At 41.2% G+C, this 18,814-nt stretch overlaps 1 protein-coding gene across 1 annotated transcript in view; it reads left to right on the top strand.

Moving 5' to 3' along the window:
- The window catches only part of CDK14 (cyclin dependent kinase 14), a 544,514-nt gene that overhangs the window by 374,352 nt on the left and 151,348 nt on the right, over window positions 1-18,814 (top strand). Inside the window, exon 11 of the mRNA XM_040644288.1 lies at window positions 4,346-4,409. Within this exon, the coding sequence (XP_040500222.1) occupies window positions 4,346-4,409 (64 nt within the window). The remainder of the gene's footprint in view (window positions 1-4,345; window positions 4,410-18,814) is intronic.

Genomic DNA, 18,814 nt, shown 5'->3' with positions numbered 1-18,814 from the left:
AAGACGATTTTGTAGCTTGTGTTTTGGCTTTTGCTTTCTATTACCATAAATATGCTAAAGAGTTCGAAATGTTTTTCTCAACTTTAATCCCTCTCCTGAGATCTGTATCTGTATTTCCAGCTGCTCTTTACACACCCCCTATCTTGATCTGCAGGCCTTTCTACCATTCAATAGATCTAAAATTAAACTCATTGCCCCCAGCCCCCAAATTTGTTTTATCGCCTACATTCTTGATTTTTAGCTAATAACTTTTATTCCCTATAAAATGGCTCTTAAATGGTAAGAAATCATTTTTTAAAGATTTTATTTATTTGAGAGAGAGAGAGAGAGCATGCATGTGCAAGAGTTGAGGGGGGAGGGACAGAGGGAGAGGGAGAAGCAGACTCCCCACTGAGCAGGGATCCCGACGTGGGGCTCGATCCCAGGACCCTGAGATCATGACCTGAGCTGAAGGCAGACGCTTAACTGACTGAGCACCCAGGCGCCCCAGGGAATACATACTATGTCATGACTCATAGAGTACACATATACAGACAGAGATATAATGTCAATAAATTTTCATAAAACATTGTCTTTAACATGTATGTTACCTTCTGATATTACTTGTTACATTCATCTTCAGAAAAATGCTGATGTCAACACTCTGTAAAATTTACAATCTCCCAGGGGGTCATGTGACCTGTAGTCTGAGAAAACCTGAGGCAGAGATAAAATGCAGTCTCCACTTATGCGTTCCCTGGCCCTAGCCTCCCCTTCCATAACCCAGCCAACAATCCAGTAACACCAAACTTCACGCTATAATCCAGACACGCCATTCGCTCATTCAGTCAACATGTACTGAGTGCATATTTGGTGTCAGGCACAGAGTAGACCCTAGGGATCTAAAGATAGGAACACTGCAGTCTCCACTCGGAGGTCTACGGTGCAGTGCGGAGACAGGCCAGTAATGTAACAACTGTAAGGCAGTGGGTAGGTCCTGTAAGAATCCTGTACAAAGCCCTCAGAGGTTATGAGGATCTTGGACCAGAAAGTCTTTCAGGAAACGGTGGCTTGTGAGCTAAAGCCAGAGAAAAAGGTAGGAGTTAACCTGGCCAGTCGTGGGCAGGGCATTCCCGACGAGGAAAGCACTGTGAGAAAGCACGGGCATGAGCAGCAGGGGAATTTGGAGAACTGAAAGTATTTTGACATAGTCCTTCCTTATAACCAGAGTTCTCTGCTGGCACTACCCACCCCCTCCCCCACACCCCTTTTGTGCACGTGGCCAACTATTACTCAGTGTTCCCTCTGCCATGCAGCTGTTCTCCCCGGCCCCAGGGAGCCTCAGGCACACCCCCACTTCAGGCTCTCAGCTCCCTGTGCCCACACTTCTGAGAAAGCACTTGTGTTGAAGGCAGCCCACCGCTGCCCCCGCTCATCTGGCTCACAGAGCGGGAGCACCTCCAGGCAGAGGCCCCGTCTTATCCTTCTGTCTTCTGTGAGGAGCACAGTAAATGTTAGCCCAGTGCAGACGTGGACCAATAAAGGAGCAGGGAGACGTACCAACCATGGGCACAGGTGTCAGGTGAAGCTTCTTGAATGACCTTGTAGAAGACGTTTTAGCGTGTCTGTCACTTTAAGACTGAAAGCCGCTTCAGATGTTACCAGCCTGCCTATTTGCACGTGTGGGACGAATGTGTGAAAGGTCGGTGGTGCTATTTTCTTCTGCCCCGTTTTATTTATTTACTTTTAGAGAATACCTCCCTTTCTAAGCTAACCGTGTCCTGGTTGTGGAATGTCTTAGTTAATAGAAACGAAAATCTGCCGCCAGAGACAACGTGCCCCCATTTTCTGCCGGGCACAAATCACCAGTCCTCTGTAACCATGCAGTTGAGCCAGATTGCCTTCCCGAAAAGGCTTTCGCGGGGAGAAAGACTGATTTTTAATACTTCTTTTCCTTTGCCCACTTTCTAGCCACCTTGTATTTCTTGCACAAATGGCCCACGGGTTGTAGGCGGGAGAATCTGAGGTGTGGAGTCTTCGTCAGTCCGCGCTACAAGAACTCAAAAAAGCACTGAAGTATTTTCTCTTTGCAGGTGACTTTTATGAAACGGCCACAATATTTGATAATCACTTTGAAGCAGAACACTGAGTATGGCTGGGGCTAGTGCCTGTGAAAGAGTTTTGGTAACACAAACATTGTAGAGACATTGTGTACAGTCAGGGTAACAACCGTACCTTCACCCCAAGCGAGAGAACAAGGTTCACGTTCTGGCTGGACTTTCCGTGGTTTATAAAACCTTCAGAGGGTCTGCGTCCTAGGTGATGGATTGATTGTGATCAAGTCGTGATTTTGAGCCGAAAATTCCTCCCTTTAGTTGCTCAAGTCCTTCACGTCCTTCGTGCAGACTTCCGTGGAAGCGCAAAGGGGAGCATTCCTCAGATGAGCCGTGCGCCGCCCGCACGGCTGGCTGTCTCCCTGTCTTGAAGTACTCGTCGGAGTTAGTGAAAAGAAGGGGGAAGTGCCTTTTGCAGACACCGTTACCGCAGTGGTTCGTGTCAGACAGGGTGTCCGTCTCCTTTCCTGTCCCGCAGCCCCCTGCCCCAGCCCTCTCGCCTGCCTGCCTTCACTGACTGCCCTAGTGTGGCCTCCCTTGTGGAGATGTGCCTGTTAACATTCCTGCTGATTGTGCTTGCAAAATGCATCGGTTACAATTGAAAAGAATTGTATTATCTCATCCCAGAGCCCATTGGGGAACATAATACGTGTATTTAATCCCGACTCACCAGAGAAGGAGGGAGTGAGGGAAGCACTCGCTGCGTGTTTGCCACTCTGATAGGACAGCCCCGTCCCCCTAGTAAACAAACCCACAAATACTCAAAGCTCTGCATTTCCTTACTGCACAGCAGTATCTGCTAACGCTCCGAGAAAGTGAATGTGCTTAATTCCCTCCCGTGATATCCGCCATTCCTCCTCTTTTGCCAGTGTCTGGTTTCACCTCCTGCCCTTTCTCACCTGTTGGACTATGCATGTTGGTCCGTCACGGCTTGAGTTACATTTGGTGTTGGGCCCCAGATTCTCCCACGTGGCTAGTGCCGCCCCAACATGCCCCTGTTTTCTAGGGTCACTTGGAATAATATCTAATACTTACATAGTGCTTACTCCTGCCACGTTGTCTTTCACCACAAGTGAGGTGGGTGCTATTGTCACCCCCAGGTTATAAAGGAGGGAAGTGAGAGCTCAATTCAGTGAGGAACCTCAGTGAGATTATTTCTTGCCTGTGGTCACATGACTAGTAAGGAGGGGAGCAAGGATTTGAACCCAAGGAATCTGTTTCCAGGGTCTGGGCTCTTTTTTTTTTTTTTATTTTTTTATTTTTATTTATTTTATTTTTTTTAAAGATTTTATTTATTTATTTGACATAGATAGAGACAGCCAGCGAGAGAGGGAACACAAGCAGGGGGAGTGGGAGAGGAAGAAGCAGGCTCATAGCGGAGGAGCCTGATGTGGGGCTCGATCCCACAACACTGGGATCACGCCCTGAGCCGAAGGCAGACGCTCAACCGCTGTGCCACCCAGGCGCCCCAGGGTCTGGGCTCTTAAACCCTCCAACTCCACTGTTCTCGAGTGGTGATTGACCGTGACCACGGAGTGTAGCAGCAGCCTTCGGAGGACCTGGATGTTCGCATGGGGCAAACCCAGTTCTGTGTGAGCTGCAGTTGCCCTGTAATTCCTTCAACCAGATCAGACATCATGGTGGTAGAAAAAGAAATGGGGAAAGAAGGTGAAAATGTGTGTAGAGGGAGGACAGTATTGGGGGGAGGGGATGAGGAAATTCGAAGCCACATAAAGATGTTACCTGAAATGAGCAGTGTAGCTCATCGAGAATGAGCATCCCAGGCTGCCTGTCCTGCTTCTTTGAAACATCGTGATGCTCAGAGGATGCGGGGGAAGGAATGACAGAATTTGTAGAACTGCTAAATGATGAGACATCTGATGCTGGAGGAAAGGATAAAAGCTCATGCAAGAATCATGAGGGACACACGCATACTTGATTCAGTTCCATGGAGATGACAGCTTACCGCTGGAGTCCTAAGCCTACTTACTAAGTTTGGAGTTGATAAAATGCAGCAGATTTCACTGCCTGCGTTCAGCTGCATTTGTTAAAACGCAGACATTCATCTTGGGTGGCTCTTTAGCTTTTAGTTTGTGGTTTGTTTTTACTGAAATAAAATCCCTGGCACACGATCATGGAAAAAAAAAAAATCCAGAGTTTCATCATAAGCAGTGTACTGTTTTCTACACTGGAGAATTTTGAGTGCTTTGGAAATAATAAGTCTGTTTCCACAATTTCCTGCTCTCCCCTAGGTTCTTGGAACGCCAAATGAGGACACGTGGCCTGGAGTTCATTCTTTACCACATTTTAAGCCAGGTATGTTTCATTAATTTCAAATAACTAACTGCTTCCTGTATGCTGAGTGAAGATATACATTTTCCCCTCAGATTTATATATTCTACCTTGAAAAAATTCTGGTTCCTTGCTATTGTATATTCTACCTACTAGTGGAGTTGTCCTTTGTTTTTACAATTTATTTGTTTGTAAAGATAGAATTAATGACATTCCTTTTAAGAGGTTTTCACTGTATGTACCTCATTTGAGTTGACTGGCTAATAATGTAACCATATCATCATTGGTTATACTAGCATCTCTGTCTATAAAACAAAATTTAAATCAGGGTCCTATCATCTTTCTGTGTGACTTCTTGAAACAATACCAGGAAAAGTATTACATTGTAAAAATGAAAACTTTACATTTTGATTTATTTTTTTAAACTAGTGATATATAGTCCATTAGTTTGAGTTTAAACACATAAAATGTTCTGCATGTCTGTTGTACAGCATGCAATCTTTTTTAATGTAAAATATTTAAACCTCTAAACTGGAAAATCTGAGAGAAAATGCACTTTTTAAATAAGTTGTCACTTTTTCCTTCACCAATAGATGGCAGTCAAGAAACTTTCATTTTTAATAATTATACTAGGAAAAGGATCTGAAATGTGGTAATTTAATTTTTATAGGAGAGATGAAAGGTTTGGAATTGGAAATTTAGTAAAAATCAATGGAATGAATTATTGTAAAATATTTCTCTTTTTTTTTTCTTTTTCTCTGTTACAAAATATGGCTTATAAAGTACAGACCTACTATAAAATTACTGAAAGGGATTTTATGGAAGATCTAATAGTCCATTATTTTATGAAGGAAAAGAGCTATGAATAATTTCTGTTATGGGAGCCAAGTTTATTCTCTTGCTTCTCTTCCCGTATTTTGGGGCACCATCAGGAATAAATTATCAATCCCAAAGAATGACTGAGTTGGGAAACTATTTTTATTCTCAGTATTTTTCTTCTGAAAGTGTATAGTGTGCTGAGAATTCTTCTATCTTCTTGGGCTGCCCCAAGGACTCTTTGTACTTTAACTGAAAATTTTAAGTGACTTCTATGTTCTGAAAGACTGTAGAAACTTAACAATTTAAGATGGATTTTTCCTTCCTTTTTTAACCAAGCGAGAAGCACCCTGTAACTGCTCCAGCTGTCCCTAATGGAGTCTGGGAACACAGCTCTTTGTAGATGTTCCAGATGTGGGCTGTGAAAGAAGGTTAGCTTCCCCATGTTGGCATCTAAAATCTTAAGTCCTGGGAAAATAGAAATCAGAGGACACTACGAAAAGATTTTGAATGAATAAAGTTAGATGCAGAGAGGAATAATTAGGACAGTTGTTTGGCCTGCCAAGATTCTGCACTGTTTATTTTGGTGTGAACAGAATTAATCTCCATCAACAACATACAAAAACATTTATTAAATGTGTTCTGGGAAGTCCTGTGATGTAGTGCAAGTCAAGCTAACAGATTGGGAACCTCATGAGATCAGGGACTGTGCATAGTTCATATTTTGGTGTTCAGTAAATATTTGTTGCTCTGAATTATACTGAATGTTTAAAACAGATACTATTTACATGACTTTTCCGGGGTAGACACATATAAATTAGGCTATATATGTTTAAGTTATTTGATATTATGTACAAGTACCGTTACAGACACTTAATACATAGAAGGTAATGGGGGACCAGAAGAATGATGTGTTTAGATGGTGAACGGCATGGGTGCTGACAAACAAGAAAGATATTCCAGGCAAAGCTTGGAGTTTGTGGGGCACAGTAGACATGATAAATGTTTCCTGAGTTAGCTTGAGAGGTGCCAAGGGAAGACAAGGTACTAGACTGTGGCAAAGGAAGCAAACCTGTGAGTCCTTTCATGCAGCACTTAATCAGATCATCAGGGGTCCCTCGTCTCTGGCCTCCCGGACCTTCACTCTGCACCGCCTTATTCGGCCCCCCAGGGAGTGCCTTAGAAAGTCTGAGGGAAAGCAAGAGAATCTGAACCTTAAGGACGTACTTTGTTTTGTTTTGTTTAATAGATTTCATTTTTTTAGAGCAGTTTTAGCCTCACAGCAGAATTGAGCAGAAGGTACAGAGATTTCTCCATACCCCTGCCCCAGCACATGCACAGCCTCCCCATTACCAACAGCTCCCACGACAGTGGCACATCTGTTCCAGTTTGTTGAACCTAAATTGATGCAGCATTATCATCCACAGTTCACAGTACACGTTAGGGTTCACTCTTGGTGTTGTGTGATTAATTTCTGTGGGTTTGGACAAATGTCTAATGACATCTACGCACCATTATAGTGTCCTACAGAGTAGTTTCACTGCCCTAAAAGATCCTCTGTGCTCTGCCTATCATTCCTCCCCACCCCTGGCAACCACTTTTTTTTTTTTTATTGTCTCCATAGTTTTGCCTTTTCCAGAATGTCATAAAGTTGGACTCATATAGGGTGTTGCCTTTTCAGATTGGCTTCTTTCACTTAGTAAAGTTGACTCAAGTTGCCTTCATGTTTCCTCATGGCTTGATAGCTGCTTTCCTCTTAGTGCTAAATATTTCATTACCGTGGTATATTACAGTTTATGTATCCATTCACCTCCTGAGGGACATCTTGATTGTTTTAAGTTTTGGCAATTATGAATAAAGATGCTATAAACACTTGTGGGCAGGTTTTTGTGTGGACATCAGCTTCCAGTTCCTTGGGGAAAATACCAAGGAGTATGATTGCTAGGTTATACATACTTTGCTTAATTTTTAATAGCTAATAAATTTAAGCAATTCAGGATATCAAACAATATGAAAAAGAAGCATGGTATAAAGCCTCCCCAACCCTGTCTGCCATCTTCTCACTTCCTCAGAACCACTGCCCTCACACCATCCCCATTTTATTAGTTTCTAATGTTTCTTTCCTTTATGTAATTGTAGGAAATTATGTATATATATATATATATTTTCTATTTCCAGTATTAAACACAATTCTGGATCTTGCTTGTCTCAATGCATCCTATGGGTCTTCTCATATCACTGTATAGAGGAGGCCAGTGGGGCTTATAGCTGCATTGTTTTCCATTGTATGAATTTTAACCTATTCCCTATTTATGGGCCTTTGGGTTGTTTCCAGACTTTTGCTATTATAAATATCATAACCCTGTACATATTTACACACCTATATATACGTGTCACATGTATGAGGTACATGTGATGGATAAATTACCAGAAATAGGGTTAAAGAATCAATAAATACATACAATTATAATTTTGAACACTGTCAGATTGTCCAAAGGGATGGTGCCCGTTGGCTCTGTAACCAGCAAACACATGAGAATGCTGCTTCTCCACTCCACAGGCTACAGCCACACTTTCAGATTTTACCAATCTGTTAGGTGACAAAAGGAATCTCAAAACAATTTTTAATCTCATGCTCCTTTTTATGACGAGGTTGAGCATCTTTTCGTGTTTCAAGATCACTTTCATTTCCTTTTCTGGGAACAGTTAATATCTTTTGCCCAATTTACAGTTGAGTTATGTGTCATTTTCTTATCAATTTCTATGGCTTCTTTATACATTGAAGAAAGCAATTTTGAAAATAATCCTCACTTTCATATCTTACTTTTCTTGCTTAACAGAATAAATTTGCCCTGAGAAAAAAAGCTATGATAGTTGAGAACAATACAGTCATTATATTTTAAAAGATCAGTTGTTATTAGAGATCTATGTGTGTGTGTGTGTGTATGTATATATATATATATAGATATATATAGATATATATATATATATAAAGGGAAAACTGTTTCCAAATGGATTATTTTATAGCTGTGATCTAGATCATGAATAAAGTTAAAATCTGAGTCTCTTGGTTTTAACATATTCTAATCTAATTATCTACAAGGTCTTTTTCAGTGTTTTTTTTAATTAACTTATCCTTATGGTGAATTTCTGTAGAATAAGTCCAATTTATTAATTCAACAATATTTATTGAGCACCATTTATGTGGCTGGGCAGTGGGGATATTGCAGTGAAAAAAACACACGAGATCCTGATAGGAGAGACCTATAATACATAAAATGCATTGTAGATTAAGTGGCTATGAGTACTCCGGAGGAAAATAGAGCAAGAAATGGGATCAGGAAGTGCCAGGGAAAGGGGCACCTCACAGTTTTAAATTGTAAATGAATCAAGGAAGACCTCACTGAAAAGATGACATTTGATTCAAGGACATGAGATAGAGAGAGAGAGAGAGAGAGAGCGCCATGGAGATATTTGCAGAATTTCCAGACAGAGAGAACCGCAAATACAAAGGCCCTACAGTGGGAAGAAGAGGGTATAAAATCAGGTCAGAGGCAACAGGCACAGTGCCAGCAGGAGTCCTTCACCCTTTACTCTGAATCAGACAGAAAGTACTGGAAGATTTTGAACAAGGCTGCATGTAATCTGGGTTGCATTTTAGTAAGATTTCTCTGTCTCTTGTGCTGAGAATGGGGGGGCCCAAGCACAAGCAGGGAGACCAGCTTAGAGCCTGGGACAGGAGTCCAGGAGAGAGATGACAAAATGTGTCATAAATAAAATGACTTTACCTTCTCAACTTCTCTGTTTTAGCAGAGAACTGAACCTAGCTTTCCCTTGGAAAGTAGAGCAAAACTATAGAAACATTTTTAAGAACGATAGCCAAAAATTTAAAAGAATTAGATAACAACTGGTTCTTAGTCTTTAGTATTTAGTCTGTATCCTCTTCTGCTCTTACGCTTATGCTGACACCGAATTCCTTAACCTCATTCCTTAACCTTCTATGAGAATTCGCTTACTCCAATAGCAACCAGGCAGCTGGGACAGGCCACGGCCGCATTAAAATAAATAAGTATATATGTAAGACACACGTGCACACACATACGCATACGTGTGTGTGTGTGTGTGCGTGCGTGTGTGTGTGTGTGTGTTACATAGGTTAAGGAGTCTGACTGTGGGAGGTGCTCTTTAAAGAAGTGGAAAGTGGGTCTGGTTTTTTGAACTTGATTGCTTTCCCGTTTCTCTTCCCTCACCCTTGGCGTTCTGTGGTATATGGTCTTAAAAGTAGAGGTCTCTCCCTCCCTTTCTCTTTCTTCTACCTCCTCCTGCTTCTCCCCCCTCTCCCTCTCTCTTATATCAGAGGGTCTACTTTTATCACCAAGCTCAGGATGCTTGCTGTGGGCCAGCCTCAGAGGTGAGAGGTTATTCTTAGCACTTCAGTAATTCTGTCACCTCTGATTAGATTCTAAACAAGCCAAGCCCCGTTCCCTAACAAAAAGTTAAAGTCCACTGTAAAATTAAGACAAATTTACTTTCACTTGTCTCATAGTTACTCAGTAACAGGACACTTTTGCATAATGCTCTGTGCCTCGGTTTCCCTGAAATAGTAAGAGTCTTCTCCGTGTGAACCCCAGGATCGCTTTCTCCTGCCTGCTTTGCCTGCCGCTACTTTGCATTGACAGAGGCAACACGGCTTCTGTGTCCCTGATGAAGTGATACTTGAAATTCTTTGTTATATAAGACAGACTTAGCATTAATATTTTAAAAAAAAAAACACATCTTGCCTACATATTTGATGTGTTGTTTGGGCTTTGCAGAACTGTGGTCATCCTAAATCAGGGTAGAACACAGGTAGACATGGGAGGCTCTCCAGGCTGGTAGAATCAGGGCAGGTGACGGAGGACGCCGAGAAGACTTTGAAATTTCCTCACATCGAGGAAAACCTTTGGGGCTGGGAGCACAAGCACTGTTTTGGTTCTGCTGTAACTGCTTAAGCAAATTGAACACTAAAGCTGGAAGAAGCTCCAGGAGGCATCCAGTCCTGCTCTCTCCTTTGTCAGGTTAGGAACCCAAGACCAGAGATGTTAAGGGGTTTCTCCAAAGTTAGTGTCAGAGGTGGAAGTAGATCCCAGGTCTTCCTGGGCTTCCGTTCAGTGCTCTTTTTTCCAGCATACGTAGGGTCATGAGATCGTGTCCACATCAGGCTCCACACTAGGTATGGAGCCTGCTTAAGATTCTCTGTCTCCCTCTGCCCCTCCCCACTCTATACACTGTCTCTCTCTTTCTCTCTCAAAAATAAATAAACAAATAAAGATAGTTTGGCCTCAAAATAACATGTAGACTCCATGTATGATACTTTTATTCATCTCTTAAGTGCTTCTGACAAAAGGGGCCATTCAACAGCATTCCATTAATAACAGGTTATTATTCAGGAGTTTAAAAAAGGAAGGCACTTTCAGGAAGAAAAAAAAATGTTGCTAGACCAGAAACAATTAAAACTAATAAAATTTAGACTAAAATAAATCTATGTTCCCAAATCAAGCAAGAGAACAGAGCATTTCTAAAGTGATTATATTATTCCTAAGAGAAAGTTATCTAATGCAAGAGTCTGATTAAAGAAGATTTGATGAAAATAAAATGTTTTTCAATGAATGAAGTGAAATAAAAGAATTTGCCTTTGGAGGCAAATTGCAGAATGGTAGTATTTTAAACATTTTATGCCCAAAACTAAGCCCACAGACACATTGACCTTGAAGGCAACATTTAAATATGGACTTAGTTACAAACAGAGAAAGACAATACCATAGGATTTCACTTAAATGTGGAGCGTTACTGAATGGGTGGTGGGCAGGGGATGGGTTAAATGGGTGATGGCTATTAAGGAGGTCACCTGTGATGAGCGCTGAGTGTCGTGTATAAGTGATCAATCACTAAATTCTACATCTGAAACTAATATTACAGTATATGTTAACTAACTGAAGTTTAAGTAAAAACTTGAAAAAATAAAAAACAAATGAATAAATAAAAAGCAGAAGCAGACCCATAAGTACAGAGAGCAGACTGATGGTTGCCAGAGGGATGGTACGGGGAGTTGGGCAAAGGGGAGTGGGAGATACAGGCTTCTAGTTATAGAATGAGTAAGTCACAGGGATAAAAGGTACAATAGGGAACATAGTCAATTGCATTGTAGTAGAATTATTTGGGGACGGATGGCCACCACATGAGCATAGCATTAATGTATAGAGAGATGTTGAATTTTGTCGTCCACCTGAAACTAACGTAACGTTGTACGTCAACTATACTTAAATAATTTTTTTATAAGACAGGAAAAAAGAGTATGAGCAGAGTACCAGAATAATGAAAAAAGAAATTAAAGTTTAAAAATATAGATAGGTAAATATGGACTTAGTTGTACTAAGGTTTTGTAATAAGGTGAAGAATTTCTCCTCAAGTCCTGCCTATTTCACAAGCCTGACTGGGGCCCAAAAGCCAAATCCAGACTTAATTCCAGAAGGAAGATGTGAATTATTTTAAAATAGGATGCTGTGGTGATAACACCTTACATTTTATGTTGTATTTTATTATTTACAAAGCACATTAATATATTACCTCGATTGGTATTTAGAATAACCCTGAGTTGTAATGTTGTTGCCCTAAAAATGTTGTCCCATTTTACAGACAAGAAACTGAAACTCAGAGAGATTGTGTGGCTTGCCCAAGGCTCTGTCTCAAGGATGTAACAGAGACAAAACTCAATCCCGGGTCTTGCAGTCCCCAGCCTGGCATTCTCACCCATGCTTGTGCCTTCCTTTAAATGGGTTTCCCTAAATGCAAACATAGGGGCATGAGGGAGAATTGTCAGGCTGTCCTCAGCCCTGCCTTGTGGCATCTTGGAAAAGATCTATACCTTCTTGTAGTTACCAGAACCAGCCTCTATCCCTTTAACCCTGTGCTTCCAATAAATTGTGAGCTCCAAAATGCCCCCCGTGGATGTTTACCTTCAGACGTGCAGTCCTTAGTACATATTATGGGAATTGCCCAGTTTCATGATTTGCAGCCCTAAGGAAGGTTGGACCCTTAGCCTTGATTCCCACTCTTGGCTTTTCCCCCAGCCTTTAAGAAGGTGATGGGAAAGCTATGGAAGCAGCAGAAATTGTTGTGGGGGGTATTCAGTGCAGGAAGGTCGAAAGGAGGACATCTTCATGCCAACATGTTGTCCTGCAGAGACCACACCTTCAGTCAGGGGACTTTTGTGGATGTGCAGAAACCTCTTCCTGCTCTTCCAGAAGAATCGTGTCTGCTTCATCCAGCTCACAAAGTCCTGTGGAATTTAAATGAGATAATCTATTTTTTACATTCTCTTTATTGCTTTGTATTTACTTATATTCCACCTATTTTTAAGAAGATTTGGGCTAGCTGTATAATTGATATAAAAGTGCTTTTACACTGCTAAGAGCATGTAACTACAAAATAATATTTTGGACCATAGTGTCCTCTGCCTGGTATTTCCTTTCCCAGTCATCCTGTATGCTTTATCTCAAGAATTGTTTTTTTATGTCTTTTTTTTTTTTAACTGATAGCAACTGTGATGATCATGGGTGACATCTGGGTATACAAGGGTATAACTATGTGACAGTTATAAAAATGGACTTTAAAAATTATTATGCAAATATCTCACTCTTATCTCGGATTTTATTGCTTAAAACTGTGGGTCTGCCTGACCCAAGGCTTAGGACATTCAGACTCTCTCCACCCACCACCAACCACCACCTTCTCCAACTCTGCAGTTCCTCCTCCCACCAATAAATGCAACTCTGGTCACATAGTGAAAAAGCCAGTTAATCAGTGAATTTATGAATGAGGTGAACTTCATAGAGCAGAAGAAGTTTTAGCAAAGGTTAAACATAACAGGAAGGGCAGAATGCCTTTACTTCCTCACTTCTCTGATTGTGGCAGTTATGCTGGGGGAGGTCACTGGTGCCTGCAAGTGGGAGAGAGCGTGTCAACATGGAGAGGCCACATTCAGTCAGCAGCAACGTGCTTCAGATTCTTTCAGGGCTCGGATTCTTGTCGAGTGCTCCACTCGGCACCAGGCAGCGTTGTAGGTGCCAAAGACACAGTGGTGAGTAAAGCAGACAAACCCCTTTCCATGGGGAGCTTATGTGCTCAAGGAGAGACCGTTAGGAAATAGATTACAGGTCAGTGTGGCTGGAGAAGTGTGACCATGAAGAGCCACAGATGATTCTGACTGTTGGGTTCTAGAAGGCCAAGGTGAGGAGTTAGGATTTTATTTGAAATGCAAGAAGGATCAATAAGCAGGGAAGGTTTTTGATCAAGGAAGGTAGTTGCTGTTTTCTGTTTTCAGAAGGACCCACTGGCTGGCTACAAAAAGTCACAGACCAATTGCCGAGATGGAGAGAGGTTTCACCTCAAGTGTGAAGTCCTCTTGATTGGGAGTTTCCATCTACAGCTCTGCATTGAGAAGGGTCTATAATGGCAAGTCTGGACTTGGGGGAAATTATTCTCACACCAGTGAGCAGAGATGCCATAGACATGGAGAATAGAGTGGACCAAGGATCTGATATGAAATAGTCATAGAAGTGGCCAATGCTATAAAATAAAAATAAGGGGGCACATGGGTGGCTCAGTCAGTTAAGCATCCAACTCTTAATTTCAGCTCAAGTCATGATTTCAGGGCCATGAGATCGAGCCCCGCATCCACCTCCATGCTCAGCACAGAGTCAGCTTGAGATTCTCTCTCCCTCTGGCTCTCCCCTCACCTGTGTGCACTCTAAATAAATAAATAAATACATAAATACATAAAATCTTAAAAAGAAAGAAAGAAACAACCAAAAAGCTTGATAATCACTCAACACTATAAAAAATTCTGTTCCTCCCCAGTAGGCAGACCTATGGGGATGAATATCTCTATAATTTATAGAAACCCATTGTGTTGCAAAGTGGGGACAGTCTGTACTGATTTTCTCTTTATCTGCTGGAAGAATTTCCCATGTATTTTCACTAGAGGGCATCAAGAATGATGGAGACTAGCGGAGTATCTAGAAAATGCCAGAGAAAATGTAATAAGACTTAAATTTTAAGGAGAAATGAAGTTCTTTGGACTGTATAGCCTTATCAAAACAAAACAGAACAAAATCCTAAGTAGGCTAGTTTCATTGTTCTCACTCTTGGAATTTTGTAAAAATCTAGTTGGGGCATTATCCACACCTCATCTCACCAAGGTTGATGTGGCATACCAGTCACTGAATAAAGATTTCCCCATCTCTTCAATAATCCTACTGCCCCAACCCCCAGAAAAGAACTAAAATCCTTTTATACTGTCCAATGTATGTGATTTGGTTAAAATCATGTCTAAGAAAGAATTAGAAATTCAACCCAAGAGTGAGAACAGAATCACATGAAGACATGGTTAACTCTCCAGGTACTGAAAGAATTGTCAGCTCTTTAAAAATGGCACGCTTGAGTTGTTACATACCATTTATAGTACCATAAACCAGCCATACACTTGTTATTGCTTTCTTCAATTTATAATGTGATGTTTTATATATATCCTGCAGACAGTAAGTGCCATCTGTGCATTGCAAAAGTCCTCCGTGTCTCCTGACCCTGAACTTTTAAATATCTTTCCAAAAACTTTAAAAATCAAGATCTTAGGAAGGGTGGCAGAGAATTGGAAGTTTTGATCTAAAACAAGACAAGTTGATTCCTGTGTTCAAGTTGGGTCTTGACCATAGTACTTGAGTAGTTAACTGTGTCCGCAGGGAAGGAGTGGGACCCCGCACAGGCCTAAGCTTTGCACCGTTAACCATCCTGAGCAGTAATTCCACACCACTGTGAGAAATTCACGACTAAGTGATTGAACCAAGGGTAGGATGAAGGTAGGATTTTCTCTCTTCTGTCCCTGGGACTTTAAGGGCACACAGAGAACAGTGCTTGTAATCTGACAATTTGTGTACAATTTTCAACATTTGAAAATTCATAGAAACACAGAATAATGACTGAAAATTGAAGTGCTAGTTGGTTGGTTGGTGATGCTGTTTGCATTGTACAGTTTTTGACCGTTTGCCAAATGCTTTCATATGAATTACCTCAGGAGGTCCTTATAAGAGGGCAGGTAGGCAGGAAGATGAATGTAGCTGAGGAAAGCCTCACAAGGTAGCACTGGGCCAGAACCACACAGAGCAGTCAATTCCGCCATCATAGGGCTCGAAACAAATCATCCCAAAGTCAGTGCCAAACACAGATGAGTATCTGTTAATTACCCAAGCCTGTGTGGTGAGCTGGGTTTCATCTATCTTGTTCTGGGTTCTGGGTTCATCTCCAAGGTGCAGGCCAGGTTCTGGTTTTACCACACGTCTTGCAACCTCTTTGGAATGGCAGCTACGAAATAATGCTCTTCCTGTGACAAGAGACAGGAAGAGCACAACGCCACAGACGCATTTCAAACCCACACTGTGTCAATACCATTGGCGTCCATCATTCACTCCAAATATCATATCCATGGGACAGAGAAGAGAGGGTGGGGAGAGGGGCGAGAAGAAATATTTGCCAAATAATAATCTAATCTCCCATATTAGAGTTTATGACTTCTGGGCTTATCAGCTACTCCTGGCTAAAATAAGCGAATCATAGCCTTGCTTTGTTTAAAATGATGTTGATTTTAAACACTTCTTTGGGCCATTACTAGAGGGATCATGCAAGACAAATATACATGACTATGGAATAATAACTCTTTCGCTAGTATAGAGGTGAAAGGAAAAAATCTTGGTTTATTTATGATGCAAGGAATATTTTGCCCCCAAATATTCAAGTAAGACATGATAAACTGACTACTAACAATTGGCTCAGTTTTAAGATCTGATGAAAGTTCCTTCACTTACACTTGTCCTTGATACAGTGCTGTCAGAACATCTCTGTCGCTAACAGACACTAATGTTTGCCATGGAGATTATTAAGAAAGGACATAACTGTGTAGCTACACAGATGCTTTGACCTCTACTGCCAGCTTTGTCAATCCAACTAATAATCTCTTGCTCGTTAAAAAGGACAATTGCTATTCTCTTAGCGCTAATCCTTGCTCTCCACGAGTGTATGAAAATCACATACTTACCTATAAGGAGTTAAAAGAGTACTGAAATGTTTGTGATTTTTGGTCATTTCTTTATTGCCTCAGAAGGGGTACTTTAGGATAGCTTAAGTATTTACCCCCCTAGAGTAACACTGCTTTCCATATACACTATGTCTGCCTCGTAGATGTCTAACCTTACCATACAGGATGGTCGGACTTGCAGGCATATCAATAGTTGTGATAGTGGTGGTAACAGCTCGCAGGTATTGGATGTCTGTTGTGCATCAGACATTCTTTTTTTTTTTAATAATAATTTTTTATTATGTTATGTTAGTCACCATACAGTACATCATTCGTTTTTGATGTAGTGTTCCATGATTCATTGTTTGCGTATAATACCCAGTGCTCCATGCAATACGTGCCCTCCTTAATACCCATCACCGGCCTAACCCATCCCCCCACACCTCTCCCCTCTGAAACCCTCGGTCTGTTTCCCAGAGTCCATAGTCTCTCATGCTTCATTCCCCCTTCTGTTTAACCCCCCTTTCTTCTTCCCTTTCTTCTCCTACTGATCTTCCTACTTCTTATGTTCCATAAATGAGTGAAACCATATGATAATTGTCTTTCTCTGCTTGACTTATTTCACTTAGCATAATCCCCTCCAGTTCCATCCATGCTAATGCAAATGGTGGGTATTCATCCTTTTTGATGGCTGAGTAATATTCCATCTTATATATGAACCACATCTTCTTGATCCATTCATCTGTTGAAGGACATCTGGGCTCCTTCCACAGCTTGGAATTTGTGGGCATTGCTGCTATGAACATATGCCCCTTCTTTTCACTACCTCTGTATCATTGACATAAATACCCAGTACTGCAATTGCTGAGTCATAGGGTAGCTCTATTTTTAACTTTTATATTTTATGAATTCTCTAATATTAAGGACCCTCTGTTAGGATGCTGCTGGGTTTTCACCTGGTTTGGGTTATAGAGCTTTTCAGGAATCCGAGCCAAATCATGACTCCTCCTACTCAGGGGCCCATAGATGCTAAGTATCACCTCCCACTTTCAGGAGTCTTCCCACCGCCAGCAAGGGCTCTCTGGTCAAGAACGTCCGGCCTGACTCTCGATCTGCCCTGTCACCAACATGCTGTGTTGCTGGGCAGGCAACTGTCCCTCTGTTGGCTTTTGTACAGTAAGGGAGACCAGGGGCCCGATGGATCCTTCTAGTAAGGACATCCCACACTTTTCATCTCCTGCTTTACCAAGCAATAACTTCCTTCTAAATTCTATTAAATCAGATAGAAGGGGTAAAAAAAAAAATCCCCAATCTCATTATTCTTTTACATATAGCTATCCAATTTTCCCAGCACCATTTATTGAAGAGACTGTCTTTTATCCATTGAATGTTTTTTCCTTCTTTGTCAAAGTTTAGTTGCCCATAGAGCTGAGGGTCGATTTCTGGGTTCTCTATTCTGTTCCATTGGTCTGTGTGTCTGTTTTTGTGCCAGTACCATGCTGTCTTGGTGATCACAGCTTTGTAGTATAGCTTGAAATCAGGCAACGTGATGCCCCCAGCTTTGTTTTTCCTTTTCAACATTTCTTTGGCGATTTGGGGCCTTTTCTGGTTCCACACAAATTTGAGGGCTGTTTGTTCCAGCTCTTTGAAAAATGTCGTTGGTATTTTGATCAGGATGGCATTGAAAGTGTAGATTGCTCTGGGTATCATAGACATTTTAACTATGTTTATTCTTCCGATCCATTGGCATGGAATGTTTTTCCATCTTTTTGTGTCTTCTTCAATGTCTTTCAAGAGTGATCTGTACTTTCTAGAATATAGATCTTTTACCTCTCTGGTTAAGTTAATTCCGGGATATCGTATGATTTTTGGTGCTATTGTAAATAGAATCGATTCCCTAATTTCTCTTTCTTTAGTCTCATTGTTCGTGTATAGAAATGCAACTGATTTCTGAGCATTGATTTTGTATCCCGCCACATTACTGAATTGCTCTATAACTTTTAGTAGTTTTCGGGTAGATTCTTTTGGGTTTTCCATATAGAGTATCATGTCATCTGTGAAGAGAGACAGTTTGACTTCTTCTTTGCTGATTTGAATACCTTTTATCCCTTTTTGTTATCTGATTGCAGTTGCAAGGACTTCTAGTACTATGTTGAATAATGATGGTGAGGGTGGGCATCCTTGTCATGTTCCTGATCTTAAGGGAAAGGCTTTCAGCTTTTCCTCATTGAGAATGATATTTGCTGTAGGCTTTTCGTAGATGGTTTTTATGAGATTGGGGAATGTACCCTCTCTATCCCTACACTCTGAAGTGTTTTAATCAAGAAAGGATGCTGTATTTTGTCAGATGCTGTTTCTGCATCAATTGAGAGGATCATATGCTTCTTGACTCTTTTCTTGTTGATGTGATCTATCACACTGATCAATTTGCGAATGTTGAACCATCCTTGCATCCCAGGGATGAATCCCACTTGGTCGTGATGGATAATCCTTTTAATGTACTGTT

The sequence above is a fragment of the Ursus maritimus genome, unplaced genomic scaffold (genome assembly GCF_017311325.1).
Source record: "Ursus maritimus isolate PB19 unplaced genomic scaffold, ASM1731132v1 scaffold_3, whole genome shotgun sequence".
Lineage (NCBI taxonomy): Eukaryota > Metazoa > Chordata > Mammalia > Carnivora > Ursidae > Ursus > Ursus maritimus.
Note: the sequence above shows the minus strand (reverse complement) of the source record. Positions and strands in the feature narration are given on the sequence as shown.